The sequence below is a fragment of the Panthera uncia genome, chromosome C2, assembly GCF_023721935.1.
Source record: "Panthera uncia isolate 11264 chromosome C2, Puncia_PCG_1.0, whole genome shotgun sequence".
NCBI lineage: Eukaryota > Metazoa > Chordata > Mammalia > Carnivora > Felidae > Panthera > Panthera uncia.
In genome coordinates, this window is record NC_064810.1 from 80765742 (window position 1) to 80781868 (window position 16127).

General features: G+C 47.8%; 1 protein-coding gene across 1 annotated transcript; it reads left to right on the forward strand.

The window, feature by feature from the left end:
* The first annotated feature begins 3425 nt into the window (after positions 1–3425).
* Positions 3426–5231, forward strand: MAGEF1 (MAGE family member F1). The gene has a single exon (XM_049628452.1). It carries the CDS (start codon positions 3784–3786, stop codon positions 4735–4737), a length of 954 nt encoding a protein of 317 aa, XP_049484409.1. The 5' UTR covers positions 3426–3783; the 3' UTR covers positions 4738–5231.
* Positions 5232–16127: the final 10896 nt, after the last annotated feature.

The following is a 16127-nucleotide window of genomic DNA, read 5'->3' on the forward strand; positions in this document are numbered from 1 at the left end:
GAGGAAACAGTAGCCCAGAGAGGTTAAGTATCCTGTGCGTTGTCACAGACAGGCTACTGTTTCCTCATCTTTAGTGGGCTACATCTGGGCTACTGTTTCCTCATCTTTAGTGGTGTCAAGGGACACCAGAACTCAGGTCTTCTGATCTAGTTCAGCGCTTGGTTCTGGGACACACCTTTCCTACACCCACAGAGTGTTAGACATTTCCAGGGTAATTCATCCTGCAATTCTGCTTTTCCAGTGTAACTCCCTTATCCCTTTCCACATACTAAACAGTAGCCTAGACTACTCGAGGTTACAAAAGATCATCCCTCATGAAGGTTTCAAGGTAGTAGTCACCAAAGTATTTGTTTTGCTGTCCACCCCCCAACCAAATATGTATACATTTCCTCCCTTTTAATAGCTTAGGTAAGGATTGCTTTAAAAGTCTGCCTGTCCAATATAAGATAGGCACAATCAAAACTGTAAAAATGACTGCCTAGGTCCCTTCCAGTAGAATATTGTAGCATCCAAGGATTGGCAAATGATTAAACAAAGCCATTCACTTTTTATACCGCTCCCCCCCCCCACCTCTTATACCCAAAGGCCTATTTGTTTGGTATTTTTAAAATATTTTTAAAAATAATTTTGGGGTATAATTTATTTTTTGTGAGATGCAAAGAAATTAAGGGTACAGTTTGGTAAGTTTTGACAAATACACCCAAATCAAGACAGAACATTTCCATCACTCCCAGAAAGTTCCTGCATACCACTTTCCAGACAACCCCACTCCAGACCTCCACTGTTCCAATTTCTATTGCCATAGATTAGGTTAACCTGTCTTGAACATCCAATTAACTGGAATCATATTGCATGTAATCTTTTGTCTCTTTCTTCTTTCACTCAACATAATGTCTGCCAGACTCATCCATGTTGCTTCAGTGGTTCCTCCTTTTTTTGATGGGTAGCATTACATTATTCACTCAGTTTTTAAAACCCAGTCATATTACTGCTAATTTGTCCCGCAAAATTCTTTCCATTCAGTGTAATTCCTGTATGCTCCTTTCCATGCATACATCTCCTGCCTATCTCCTTGGCAATTCTTGAATTGAAAGAAATATGGAAATGGCCTCTTGGATCTCTAGCACTGTCCTTCCAGGTGGGAGTGGTTCTCTCTACCTTCAGGAGAAACAGATAACCAGGCAGTCTAGCATGAGTACATGAAAACAGTCAGGAGTACAGTCTTCAGAATAGAGAGATCTAGGTGGTTGTGGCTGGTCCAGCTCTTCACAGACAGTTGGTTAGCACTATTTTCCCATTTGTAAAATGAGGATAATAATATCTTCTTAGTAGGGATTTGTGAGGACTAAATTATATTGTACACAAAATGTTTGGCACAATGGAAACTCGTAAGAAACAGCCTCAAGCTAGGCTGTAATAAACATCCTTCTCTTCATTCACACACTTTCCATTTTTATCATATAGTATTAGTGGATATATATTTTCAGAAGTCTTTAAAACGAAGAGCTCATGATTATATCTAGAAAAACCAAACAGATATTTACTTAAAGTAAACGTTATTTCCTATGGAAACAAGTAAAGCCTTCTGTCACTTATTCAGTGACAATTACGTAGTGAATGCGGATTCTGAGGGGTTCTTCAAGGGTTAAAGACATAGCCCTAGCTTTTAGGATGTTTGGTTTTAAAGGGTAACAAGGTAAACACAAAAATAATAATAATACAAAGCACAGTATGGTCAACAATAATTAACATCGATTAATATGGTGGCTAAGAGCATGGTCTTTAGAGTCATACTCCATGGTTCAGATCTCAGTCATGGGATGTTGGGGAGTTACTTAACATCTTTGTGTGCTACTTCGCTCATAAAATGGGAATGATAATACCATTTCTGTGGCAGGGCTGTCATGACTAGATGAGTTAATACATGTGAATACTTAGCACAGTATCACACACTAAAATATGCAATAAGTAATAGCTAATAGTTCCACTTATGGAACACTCAATATGTGTAGAGCACTGCATTAAATATACGCATCACTTCACATCATCTCCATAATACCGTTACGGCTATTATATCCATTTTACTGGTAAGGTAACTGAGGGGCAGGGTGTTTAGGTAACTTGACCAAGATTACATAGGTAGTAAATAGCAAATGCCAGAGGAGAGACAGATCTATAAAATGGGGATGATGATAACAATAGTACTTACCTTAATAAGAATTAAACTAATATTTTAAAACTGGTTAGAATAGAGCCTAGTACATAATAAGGTCTATATAAGTGGATGTTAAATAAATGTAAATTGCTATGGTGATTGAGAGATGGCAGTAAATAACTTCCACACATGGAGATTAAGGAAGGCTTTGGAAAGGTGACATTTAAGCTGAGCCCTGAAATAGAAAGAAGGAAGGAACGAACGAACGAACGAAGAAACGAAAGAAGGAAGGAAGGAAGGAAAAGTGAGAGAGAGAGAGAGAGAGAGAGGAGAAAGAACTGGGGGTATGTCAGGGCACCTGGGTGGCTCAGTTGGTTGAGTGTGGGACTCTTGATTTCAGCTCAGGTCATGACCTCAAGATTGTGGGGTCAGACTCCATGCTGAGTGTGGAACCTGCTTGGGATTCTCTCTCTCCCTCTCCAGCTCTGCACCACCACCCCCCCACCCTCCCATGCGTGCTCTTTCTGTTTCTCAAATAAAATTTGAAAAAGGAAAAAACTGGGGATAAAAAGAGAACAAGTAATGGGACTAGCTAAGTTTGATGAGGTCAAAGAATCTCCCCATTCCTCCAGTCAGTGGCTAATTCTGCCAGCTGTACTTCATTATATCTCTTATCATTTTTCTTTCATCCCTGTATAATATGCTATCCTCACTCCGTCATTATCCATTTTACAATATTTATGGAGAGCCTCTAGGTGCCGGGCACTGTTCTGGGCACTGGTAATACACCGACGAACAAGACAGGCCAAGTCTCAGTTCCTATTCTGCACTATAATAATACTCCAAACTGGATTCTCAGCTTTCGGTGTCCCTACTCCAATCCATCCTGCAAACTGCCACCGGGCAAACTGCAAAGATATAGATCTGGCCCCAACACTCCCTTGCTTAAACTCCCTGTAGTGTTTCCCATCGTGTTTAGAATACATTTCAATATCCCTAGTGTCCTCTTCAAAGTTCTTCACTAATTGGCCCCCACAGCCTCATCTCCCAGCCTTCACCTCCCTGCACTATGCACTTGAACCAGTAAAATCGCTGAAAATCCTTGATACACACACTTATAAATAAGCACTTGCTGAAAAGACGTGGTTAGTACTCCATCCCTATTTCAACCTTGTCCATGGAAACATTTCCCATTCTGCGTGCTTTGGACGAAAAAGCCCTAGTTAGCCCCTCCGGCTCTGGAGCCTAAAAGACAGCGCAGAATGCACACTTCCCACCTCCCTTGCACGCAAATCCAAACCCAGAGGGAGCCGGAAGGGGAGGGGCTTCGCGCGGCCCCGCGGCCTCCATCTTGGCTGAGCTGGCCGGAAGTGGCCGGGCGAACGGGAGCGCGGGCGCGCATTGAGCCTGCGCCGGGGCCGCGCCGTAGTTGTTCTGTGCTGCGGCGTTGCGGCGAACGTCCCGAGTCCTCTGCTGTGCCGCCCAGCAGCCCGAAAGCCCCCTCTGACCTTTCTCTTAGTCCTCCTCCCGCCGCCTCAGCCATTGTCCCACCCCTCCGCCGGGGTTTGTGCAGCGGCTTGCACACCCCTCGGCCCGTGTACGCGCTCTGCACCTGCATTCCCGAAAACATGTTGCAGAAACCCAAGAGCGGGGCTCTCCCCATCCCTCAGGCCGAGGGGAAGGATGGCGGCCGTGACGGTGAGACCCAGGCCCTGACCACCTCTCAGGAGGAGGCCCCGAGTCCCCTCCTGCAGGAGAGCTCCAAGGAGGATCTTGGCGCCGGGAGGGAGGAGGGGGCTGCGGAGCCCGCCCTCACCCCAAAAGGCGCGAGGACCTTGGCAGCCAAAGCTTTGGCCCGGCGCAGGGCCTACCGCCGTCTGGATCGGACGGTGGCCGAGCTGGTGCAGTTTCTGCTGGTGAAGGACAAGAAGAAGAGTCCCATCACTCGCTCCGAGATGGTGAAATACGTTATCGGAGACTTGAAGGATCTGTTCCCTGAGATCATCGCAAGGGCCGCAGAACATCTGCGGTATGTCTTTGGTTTCGAGCTAAAACAGCTTGGCCGCAAGCACCACACTTACATCCTGATCAACAAACTAAAACCTCTGGAGGAGGAGGAGGAGGAGGATCTGGGAGGAGATGGCCCCAGATTGGGTCTCTTAATAATGATCTTGGGCCTTATCTACATGAAAGGTAATAGTGCCAGGGAGACACAGGTCTGGGAGATGCTGCGTCGGTTGGGGATGCGTCCGTCAAAGTATCACTTCCTCTTTGGGTACCCGAAGAGGCTTATTCTGGAAGATTTCGTGCAGCAGCGATACCTCAATTACAGGCAGGTGCCTCACACCAATCCGCCGGAATGTGAATTCTCTTGGGGTCCCCGGAGCAACCTGGAAATCAGCAAGATGAAAGTCCTGGGGTTCGTGGCCAAACTCCATAAGAAAGAACCCCACCACTGGCCAGTGCAGTACCGTGAGGCCCTGGCAGACGAAGCCGACAGGGCCAGGGCCAAGGCCAGAGCTGAGGCCAGTATGAGGGCTAGGGCTAGAGCCAATCAAAGGGCTGGTATCCACCCTTGGTGAGGGCTGGTGGATAGGTGGCCAGCAGGGTCCTCCTGGTTATGAAAGCTACTGTCTGAGTCATAAGTAGTATCATTGGGTGTAGGCCGTTAATTAGAAGTTGAATTTGTGTAACTAGGTTTTGTATCTTGCTATGTTTTGTTACATTTTACATACCATTACACTGATGTTTATAAATGAGATTGTTCTACTTTTTCCTGTAGGATTTTGTTGTAGAGTTTTGCTGGTTTTGTAAAATGGATTGAAAACTTTACATCTTATTGTGTGATCTTGGACAAATTACACAGCATTGTAATGCTGTATGTTAATGATTTGAAGGAACTCAGCAGTATAGCTGATTGGTATCTAGCTTCCCGATGCTTTTTGTCTATATTGTATAAAGAAAAAAGACTAGCATGTACCAATATTTGCTTAGCTATTATAGTACCTAGAGAGAAATGAAAATGCAGTAAATTAGAAGTCTGTCCTGGTACACTTAATAAATTAAACATTTGCTGAGCATCTGCTTCTGTGTGGTGTTTGGGGCATTTGGGGATAGCATGCTAAACAAGATAAAGGTCCTCCTTTTCAGAACTGGAAAGGAAGTAAATAAACCAGAAGTTACAGTGCAGTGAGTTGAAGGCTACAGAGGGACCCCTAACCCAGCTGGGTGATTGGGCTTGCCTGAAATTACCTGTAGTCAGACTTTAGGGGTACAGGGGAAAGATAGGGCATGTGGAGGGGAGGGAAAGGAAAAGAGGAAGAAGTTGGGAGTGGGAAATGGACTGCTTAAAAGAACTGAAAGTCACAGATATTCCTCAATAACATGGGAAGAAAACTTGATACGTAGCAGAGCTGAAGAACACCCTACCTTCCACAGTGCTCTTGTTCCAGGGCAACTCATTACAGTGCACAAACAGTGATGGTGACTATTAGCATTTTGGTCCTCTCCATCTCCCTTCTCTCAACCTCTACAAGGTCCCCTCTTCTACCAAAGCTGTCAGAGATCAAATACTGTAACAATTCTAGAATAATATGTCATGTGGGTGGAGGGTTCATGTGATATCCCCTACTACCCCAAGAAGTTCCACTTCAAGATTTCTCCCCTGGCACTAGGAAGCCTAGGGCCCTCATCCCTCTTTCCACCTGCTGCTTTCCACCTGCCACCTCCCATTTGGAGGAGACTTGTAAAGCATTGCTCACATTTTTTTTTTTTTATGTTTATTTTTGAGAGAGCTAGAGCTCGAGTGCAAATGGGGGAGGAGGGAGCACAGAGAGAGGGAGACACCAGAATTGGAAGCAGGCTTCAGGCTCTGAGCTGTCAGCCCAGAGCCCTATAGGGTTCAAACTCATGAACCATGAGATCATGACCTGAGCCGAAATCAGAAGCTTAACTGCTTAACCGACTGAGCACCCAGGCACCCCAGCATTGCTCACATTGTTAACTAGCCATGAAGGGTCATCTACATAAGCAGCTGGGGGCCTCTGCAATGCCTGCCACCTTCATTCTGGGGGTAAGTCCTGTAGAAAAGATACATAGAGTAACAGGGAGAGTAGAAACCAAACCAGAGATGGGTGTAGAGGGGACTGTGAAACCAACCCCCCTGCAGCTGCCATAGAAGAGCTGCTTTTCTTCTCGTTACTGCCCGTTTTCCCTGCTTTCAGCTGTGTTCAGATAACATTTCTGAGTATGTTAAGGTCGGTGTGGAATACAAATAACTTTGGGACACAGGCCCAGAGATCCAGCAAACCAGATGGAGACCAAAAGCTCTAAGTTTATGGACCAAAAAAAAGTGTACAAGTGAATAAAAAGATGACTTCTGGACAGTTCATAATTCGTTAAACAGAACTATTGAGTGCCCACTGTATGCTGAGGACTTTGCCGGGTTACAAGATTCATTTGGGAAGACTGGCTTGGCCCTCAAGGAACAGTGACAGTGATAATTTCTCACATTTGCATTTTCTCACCAGCAGTGTGTGCACCTGAGGGTCAGATCACTTGCTGATTTGCCTCAGGTCTCTAGGTCAGCCAAAGGCAGCACCAAGACTAAAACCCCAAGCCCTCGGTCCCCCAATCTAGTGTGTTTCACTTTAGCACATTGTTCTCCATTCCTGGCTTCCAGTATGTTGTGCATGGTTTTAGTTATCACAATTCCAAAACACAAGCGGGGCCTGTATAATTATCTCCAGTCGCCATGGTAGTCTTTATGGCAGTGACCTAGCATAGGGACACTCCCCCATTTTACCTGTAGCAGATGTGACTGCCGAAACTCAGACATGTAACACCTAGCAAAGACAGTACTAATAACAGTACCATTTATTAAACATCTAATATAGGCTAAAGGCATTTCCCCCTTGCTTTTCACAACCACACTGCAAAGTAGGTATTACTAAATACCTCCATTTTATAGACGGTTAAGATGGTAATTCTTGCCATTTATCCTTGTCATTATTTACCTAAGAGAAGCCTGCTTTTTAATGCTTTTAACAATTAATGGCAACTTTACAGGGTAGATACCTGTTCCATTTTGCACGAAGCAAAGAGAGTTAGAGAAGCTAGAAAGTTCTCACAGTGTATAACAAGGATTGCCACTGAAGTCCGAGTCAAAAGCTTGCACTGTTCACTATTTTACATTTCCTTCTTTTTTGGGAGTCTTTCCAGGCTTGGGTCATCTGTCTCTGGACTCATGTTCTTTAAACACTGCTGTCTCTCTGGAGATACAAACAAGGATTATGTAGCCAGGCTAATTATGACAAGACACTGGCCTGCAGGAGGGTAGAAAGGAAGCTAAAATAAAGTTGAGGGATTACCTGTTAACACTGATTGTAGTTCTGCTCACTCTCTCCCCGGTGTGCTGAGCGTCGACTACGTGTAGAACGTGTCTCTGTGCTCAAACTCAGCATGTTTTGCCCTTTATAGGCCATGTTACGTCAGTCTTGTTTAGTCTGTTCTCTCCACTACACCTCAAATTAAGACATTCATGCCATGGAACAAGCAAGTAACCTTTGTGGACCTGCAAATATGATTCCCAGCATTGCTCCCACATGGTACAAAGGGCTGCCCAAACTCGTACCCTTGCCTCAGCGTGAAAGATCTCCCATGTCACAAATGTCATCATCAGCTTCTCAGAAGTACTGAAAGTATGGCCTCTGGGCGCATGTGTATAGCAGACATTGGCCATAGTGAGGGCAAGAGACGACGTCTCTTGTTGCTTACGGTCATTCACATGAAGGGGAAAAATGGTCTGGATCCCCCTCTCCCCCTTCAGGCACAAGCAGAACTAATGTTTGCTGGGCGAAACGGTGGCTGAAGAAGCAGGGCATTGCTGTGGGGGGAGTGGTGGCCATTGGATTATTCCAAACCATACGTATCACGCTGCAATTCGGAAGCAAAACCAGTGAAGGAAATTTCCTTGAAAACTGTGAATCATGTCTTGAACAATGGGAAGCTCTCAGTTCAACCACGGCCTCTGCAGAGATCCTAGCACTCGCCAGAGTGGGGACTTTTGACCCACTGGAACTTGGAGAATGGGTGTTTGGAAACAGGCTCAGGTTGATTATAGCCCCAACATGTAGGAGGCACATAGTGCCCCAGAGGTGGCAGGCAGCTCATCTAGAGCCCCTGTAAATCAGGCCTCAATTCACAGGCTCAATCACAGTTTCCACTTGAGATAATTATGCTCCTTGCCTTGGTCATGGTGGCAATTGATGCTTGTACAAATTATTCCTCAAATTGTGCAGCCCAGCAGAGATGGTAACAATCATCTCCCAGCAGAAACAGAGTGTACTAAGGTTAGGTATTCTGAAAAGTGCCCTAATCAAGGCCTTTTAAAAATCATGACTATGTGCCTTTGAACAAGGAATTCCAAACTCAGAAGACTGAAACTCTAGGAAAAAGTTTAGTGGGTGATGGGAGTAGTGGTCAGCTACAATCGACACCCCACACCACATTCTACCAACTGAATGCAGACCCTGCCCAGTTCCCAAGCCAGTTGTGATCGACAATGATAACGGCCAGCATTTATTAAGCCTTATGGATCAGGCATGGTGCTAAGGATGAAAACTGCTTTGTCTCACGCATCTGCACAACAGCCTCAATATTACAATGCTATAAGGGAAACCACAAGGGAGGAATAATTCCTTCTATTCTGTCAATGCACAAGTTAAATGACTTGCCCAAGCTCATGACATCGCTAGTGAGCAGCAGATCTAGAACTTGAACTTAAACGTTCTGGGTTCTTGTGGGCATTCTACCCTTCTGGTCTTCAGAAGGCTCTTGGGGAGCAATGAACCCCCCTTTGGGAAAATGGAAAGAAAAGCTCTCATCCTGCTCAGTTATACCATAACCTAGAGCACGCAGGCTAGGGAGTAAAGTGATGAGGGAGAGGGGCAAGGGGACTTCTCTGGTTGTAGGGTTATGGGCCTTTGGTCACAAGAAGGGAGAGGAATTCTTGAGGAATGACCCCCTGAAGCACCAGTTCTGTGCTTCCCACAATGGGGGAGTTAGTGCAAGGGAAGCAGCAGCCTCAGCCTGAAAGTATTCAGGAGCCCTCCTGGGTGTCGAGCACAGCGAGCGGTGGCCGCATCCCCGGGACCCATGGGGACAGAGGTGACCTGAGATGGAAAGCTCCCGGCCCCTGAAGCAGACGGACCTGCATTCCAGTCCCACTCTCTGCCACCTGAGCTACCTAACCTCTCTGAGTTTTGGCTTCCTACCTCAAAATCTCTGAAAACTGAATGAGGGAATTACCAAGCACCTGCCACAGTATCTGGCACATGGTAACAACTGTTATCATGAAAGGTATTGACTCATTCAACAAATATTTTGTGAGCATCTTCTCTACATGTTAGGCACGTTAGACACAGATGCTAAGGAGTGAGATTACAGCAAAGAACAAAAGGGACAAAAATCCTTGTGCTCACAGAGCTTACATACTAGTATTAGGAGACAGATAATAAGGTAAAGAAGTATAGCACACAGCATGTCAGATGGAGATCTATGTCCTAGGGAGAAATGAAATAGGACCAGGGAACAGGTACTAGAAGGGTGTGCAATTTCAAATTGCCTGGTTAGGGGCTCCTGGATGGCTCGGTCAATTAAGCAGCCCACTCGATTTCTACTCAGGTCATGATCTCACAGTTCATGGGATCAAGCCCCACATCGGGCTCTGCACTGACAGTGCAAAGTCTGCTTGGGACTCTCTCTCTCTCCCTCTCTCGCTCCCTCTGCCCATCCCCTGCTTGCGCTCTCTTTCTCTCTCCCAAAATAAATGAACTTTTTAAAAAATAAAAGAATAATTACAATAAAATAGCCTGACTAGGGAAAGCCTCTCTGGGAAATGATATCTGAGTCAAAACTGTAGGTGATAAGCAGGAAGCCCACAAGCTCTCTGGGGGGACTGTGGAATGGAGGTGCTGGCAGATGGCATAGCAAGTGTGAGGGCTCAGGTGGGAGCAGACCAGGCAGGTTCAGAGAAGCAGCTCCCAAAGCAGAGTGAGCCGAGAGGGAGGGGTCAAGTAGAAGGTCATGCGGGTTCCTTTGGCACAAGTGCCTGAAACAATGAATGAAGATGGATCTGTACCCAAGCGTCACCATAGAAGTTCACCAGGGGAAGAGACCACTGTGACCTTAGGCTGTGCCGAGGTGTCCTTTGGGCCCAGAAGGAGAAGGAAAGAGAAAATATTCTCCCTCCATAGCTTTTGTTTCTCTAATTACAAATGCTTATAGTTGAAAACTTGGAAAGTTCCATAAGAATATAAAGAAGAAAACACATTCTCAGGAATACTGGCACCCAGGGGGCACCTGTGGTTAATGGGGTGGCATGGTTTTATGTCCATCACCACGGTATTTGGTTTTCACCTGCCAAGGGTATAAATGATTTGTTGCTATTTTAACAATGAGTTACAATGACAGCACGCCTTACTCTTTGCAACGTTTCCTTCAAATATTTTCGGGAGCTCCCAGTGTCTTCTCTGATGATGTCACAAATCATCTGTCCACAGCAGTCACCATGCCGGGCTCATGGAGGCTCATGAAAGGAGACTCTGCTGGAGATGCTCCTTCTGGTGTCCCCCCCCCCGCATCAATGGCTGCTGCCTCCTGTGATGCCCCCAGGATTCTGGAGAGCTGCTGCGTCTAGACAGAGGTGGACAGAGCATCTTTCTCCCCCACTCTTAGCTAAGGTGTGTCACCCAGGTCCCAAAGCAACAGTGCCAGGCCCTCTCCAACCTCCTCCGGAAGCCTGCTTGTCTCTGCCTGCGATCTCTTGCAAGTAACTCTCTAAACTTGAGCTGAAAATAGCCAAGTCACCTACACAGGGACCAGTCTAGGCTTCCCCCTCCTCCACAATTCCTCCCCTCAAACCTTAGGAGAAAAAGGAATGTAAAGGCGCTCCCTCTCTCCCTAGGGATGGCTATTTACATTGCTGAACCAGAACATTCAGGCTGATAATGACCACATGGTTTCAGGTTCACGCTGCTTTTCCCCAAAGAAAAGGCTACCCCAAAGGTAAACTAAATTCTCTACCTCTAGCAAACTGCTAACAACTCTAGCTCCCTCCTCCCCTCTTCTCCCACCTGCTCAGCATGTTTTCAAAACCAGGAGTGTTATATGGTGTGAGAGATGGCTAGGGTTTAGGTAAAACTTTGGGATGGGGAAAAGGATTCCAGGCACGGGAAACCATCCCAGCAAAGGTATGGTTGCAGGAGTGTGCACAGCATCCTGGGAACTGAGAGGGGACCGGAAGGTTGGAGCAGAGTCTGTGGAAGAGAGGAGAGGGAGCTGTGGCTGAAGGGAGCAACAAAGAGGGGTGGGGGGTGCCTGAGGGGGGCAATGAGCACATGGCAGTACTCTAGGAAGGTGAACTGGCTGGTCAGGAGGGGGTAGCTGGAGGCAGAGAGGACAAAGGGGAGACCCTGGCAATAGTCCAAATAGGAGCTGATAACAGCCTGATTGGCTGGGGGACTAACTTGAAATGATTTGATAACTGATTAGCTGTGGGAAATGAAACAGAGGGACATGCGAGGCACGACTCAGCAATTTCAAGCTGGCGTGATTGGAAGAAACCGGAGTTGTTCACCAGAACAGCTGGATGCCCAGAGGGAGCTGGCCAGGGGTCAGGAGACAGATGTGGCTTCAGGTACATTGAGTCTCGATTGCTCAGCTGGACATCCAATGGACACTTAACGATGGAGCAGAGGAGGGACACTGAGGCTGCAGGTAGGCGCTCTGAGTCAGCCTCTCAGAGCACATAGCCCAAACCAGACTTTCTGTGTGGGGAAGAGTCTAGCCCAGAAACCTGACCCACCTCTCCCCCGGTCATGGGCGAGAAAGCGAGGATCTTGGAAGCCCCAACAGATCACACAGAAATGCAGTCCTGCCCCCACAGATGGCTTTGGGGCCTGCTTCTGGATCCATCTTCTAGACTCACTTCTACAAATGATCCGCGGGCTCAGATGAAGGTCTCCGCGTGGCCAGGAAGTCATGAAGCTGGGGAAAGAAAAGCTGCAGTTTGTCGTAGCTGGGTGTCAACGAAGGGGCGGCCACAATGCTTTGTGGACACTAGAAACAGAACTTCAAACAACAGAGTCACAGTGCAGCTGGAAAGACTCATGACAGACCCAAGCCAAGGCTTAAACAGCCAAAGCATTGGGACTCCAGACTTAGTGGCCTTTCTCTCCCTGCCTTATAGCAGGCCTTCTTGCTTAGAAAGGAACTTTCCAGGCAACACCATCACCTTTAATCAGACCTGAGACATCTCCACAGCACAAGATATACTCTGAGGGACAGGGGTTCTCACTCAAGGAGAACCCACATGTTCAGACCTCACCCAGACACAAACATGAACTTGGCACACACATGTAAATATATCTCCTCCGACTCCATAGAAGAAATGAAGAAAAAATACCATTTGGCATCCGTCATATACCATGTACTTTGCCTAGAGCCCTCCAAGTATTTTTGCATTAAGTCTCACAATTATGAGACAGAGATTGTTTTCCCATTTTATAGAAAACTGAGGGTCAGAAAAATTAAGTATTTTGCCCAGGATCACATACTTGGAAAATGGCAGATGGGGGCGTCCGAGTGGCTCAGTCAGTTAAGCAGTTAAGCGTCCGACTTCGGCTCAGGTCATGATCTCACAGTCTGTGAGTTTGAGCCCCGCATCGGGCTCTGCACTGACAGCTCAGAGCCTGGAGCCTGCTTTGGATTCTGTGTCTCCCTCTCTCTCTGCCCCTGGCTGTTTGTGCTCTCTCTTTCTCTCAAAAATAAACATTTTTTTTTAATTGAAAAAAGAAGATGGCAGATGGTTCCTGACCCACGTCTGCCTGTCCACTCATGTGTTATTCTTCTTCCTTCTTCAGAGAGGTAGACACAGCAGGATCATACACACAAACACACCCACCCCCTCTACACTACAAAATCCCCATAGAATGTAAGCCCCTTGGAGGCAGGATCTTCATTCTGCTCACTGATATATCCCAGGCATCTGGGACCGTGTCTGGCACATAGTACACACTCAGGAAATATTTTGTGGCTGTTGTCAAATGAATTACATGAATATATGCATATATAACACTCACCTATGCACATCTACACACACACACACACACACACACACCTTCACATACACTTATAGACACATTAAATTCACCACCTGAAAGGAGATCCCAAGTAAGAGGGACCCAGCGCTCAGAGCTGCCTGGCAGGCCTGCTCCTGGAGGGGTGACCTCAGCCTCACGAGCCCACAGCTCATCTCCCCAGTCTCCTCCCCGGAGCACGCAACTGGTGTTAGCACGGCCCACGTCCTTCTCTCCCTAGCTCAGTCAAAACAAAGAATTTTCCTAAAAGATCTCTACTAAGAGAGAAAGCAGAGAACAATAAATCAAGAAACTGCAAGGTCCTGAGTGGAGGAGTCGACAGAGCCAGATTCTTATCCTCAGCCATGCCCTCCAGTCTGGCCTCAGCCTGGCTCGGCTGCTAAGGCAGTCAGCTCGCGGAGCCTGGGCCCTGCTCAGATGCCAACGACTCAGATGCCCGGCCTGGGGGAGGAGGGAGTTGGCACAGATGCTCGATCTGGGGGATTCTCTCTTCCTCCAGATACTGCTTCTTCTGCTGTCGGGGCACAGACCCTTCTGCCACGCTGGCCCTGGGTGAACTGCAATTTTACACCCTCCTTGCCATCTGCTGTGCCCTGGGTTTGTAAACCAGGCTGGTCTAACCCAAGTTACTCAGTAGGCCTGTGTAAATCCCTTGATTAAAACCCGAACAACCTTAATTCCTTAGAGTCTCAGGGCTCTGCCTGGGAAGGCTCCTGACTACCTCTCAGCCTCATCCCACTCCACCCCTTCATCTGGTCTCCAGCAACATTTACAAAGCTGTTCTGATTGATGTACCAGAGCCCAAGATTCCAAGGATCGATTTATCCAGATACCTCAAATGACTCCAGATCAGACCTCAGACTAGTGCATCAGCATCACCAGGCCTCTGAATTAAAATGTGAATTCTGAGCCTGCCCAACACCAGCTGAATCAGAATCTCTGCAGGTGAGGCCCAGAATCCAGCACTTTGAACGAGCTCCCCAGGCAATTCTCACACTCCAGAGTCCAAGAAGCACCACTCCAAATCTCCTACATTCCGTACCTATCCTCACGTATATGTAATAATAGCTAACACATTTATTGAGCACCTACTATACGCCAGGAGGCATTTTCACATATCAACTCAGTTAACCTTCACAACAGTGCTGTGAGGGAAGTGCGTCACCCTTCCCACTAACCTGTGCAAGGGCGCACAGCCATGGGTGGGAAAGCCAAGAATCGAGCCCCGGTCCCGTGACCTGGGTGCCTGCGCGTAACCGACACACTCTCTCAAGTACACGCAAGTTTACTCCCACACCCCCACCGACTCCCACACCGACCACACACAGGACCCTCACCCCTGAGAGCCGGCGGCAAGAGGAGACAGGGGCCAGGGTATTTTCAAAGGCTCCCGGTCTCTTTCCCACCCCAAGTCTGGCGTACACAGACCTGAGCCGAGACGGCCAGCAGCCACAGCCAGCAGGGCCAGGGCGTTGGCGAACCGCGGCTCCAGGGCTCTGGCAGCACCCACAGGCCCTGAGGCTCAGCCCCGCCTGCTGCAATGTGTGTGCCTACTACAGGCCTCAACTGCTGGGGCCCTGCACCCTGAGCGCCAGCCTCCACTGCCCAGAGTGTCCTGGCTCCCCGAGACCTGAGCCCCTGACAGGGCCCTCCTGGAATGCTGCAGCTAGAGAGCAGATGTGCTCACAGCTCTCTCCAAAAACTAGTCTTCCTAGGAATCCTGCCACGGGGGAAAGGCAGGGGGGTGGGGGAGGGATTGGAAAAACAACCGAAATACCATAACACAGAAAAGCGATCCAAATAAAAAGCAGCAACTGTGTATCTGGAAGGAATAAACTGAGGAGGAGAGGCGCAGAGTCGAGCAGCGTGGCCACGAGGCTGCCAACCTTGGAGGCCGGGCGGGGGGGGTGGGGGTTGCTGGGGGCTGGGCGGCAGCCACCGACTGGCCACAGGGCTGCTCTGGCCGGGGACTGGGGTGCGGGAAGAACAGAGTCTGGACTGACTCATGGGCATGAAGAGTGGATCTCAACCAGCATCCTCCTTCCCAGAGCTCCAGGCACTGTGTTCTTTAGTTCCCAAAGCCCCAGCATTCAAGACATATCTAGAGTGTTCTTCTCACTGTTCTCTGCTTAGGCCCACAGAAAGAGCCAGACCAGCCTCACTGGTATTCTGTGCAGGGGGAGAGAGGACTTTCTCAGAAGACGGCTGGGATGCTCTGACAGTGAAGGAAGCAAGATGGGAGAGATTTAGTTTGAGGCCATAGAACACAGAACTAAAACACATCCCCACCCACTTGTCTCCCGATGAGTAGTGCAAACTTGGGCAACTCACTTATGTGCATGGAGCCCAAACTTCCTCACCGTAAAATGGGCTAATACAAGCTCTCTCTGCACAGCTCAGGATCAAACAAGACTGATGGGATGGACAGGGTATCAAGGCTTGTTTCGAGCACAGAAAGCAAGATGGTGGTTGGTCACCACATATGGAGTCGGAGAATCACCTACTTACTAGCCAGGAGACCTTGGAGTAGACAGCTAAACCATCTGTGCTTAAGAGAACCAAAGCCTAGGTGAAAAGCTGTTGAAAAGCTTTTTTTTTTTTTTTTTTTTTTTTTAATTTGAGAGAGAGAAAGCATGTGAAAGTCAGGGAGAGGGGGTGAGAGAGACAGAATCTTGTCTGCAAGACAGGCTCCATGCTCAGCATGGGCTCAATCCCATGACCCTGGGATCATGACGGGAGCTGAAATCAAGAGTCAGAAGCTCAATTGAGTGAGCCACCCATGAGCCTAAAACGCTTTTATAAGCAGTAACTGC

Bases quoted from the DNA above. Each gene is read 5' to 3' on its own strand.
- MAGEF1 (XM_049628452.1), top strand. From the start codon at position 3,784: ATGTTGCAGAAACCCAAGAGCGGGGCTCTCCCCATCCCTCAGGCCGAG.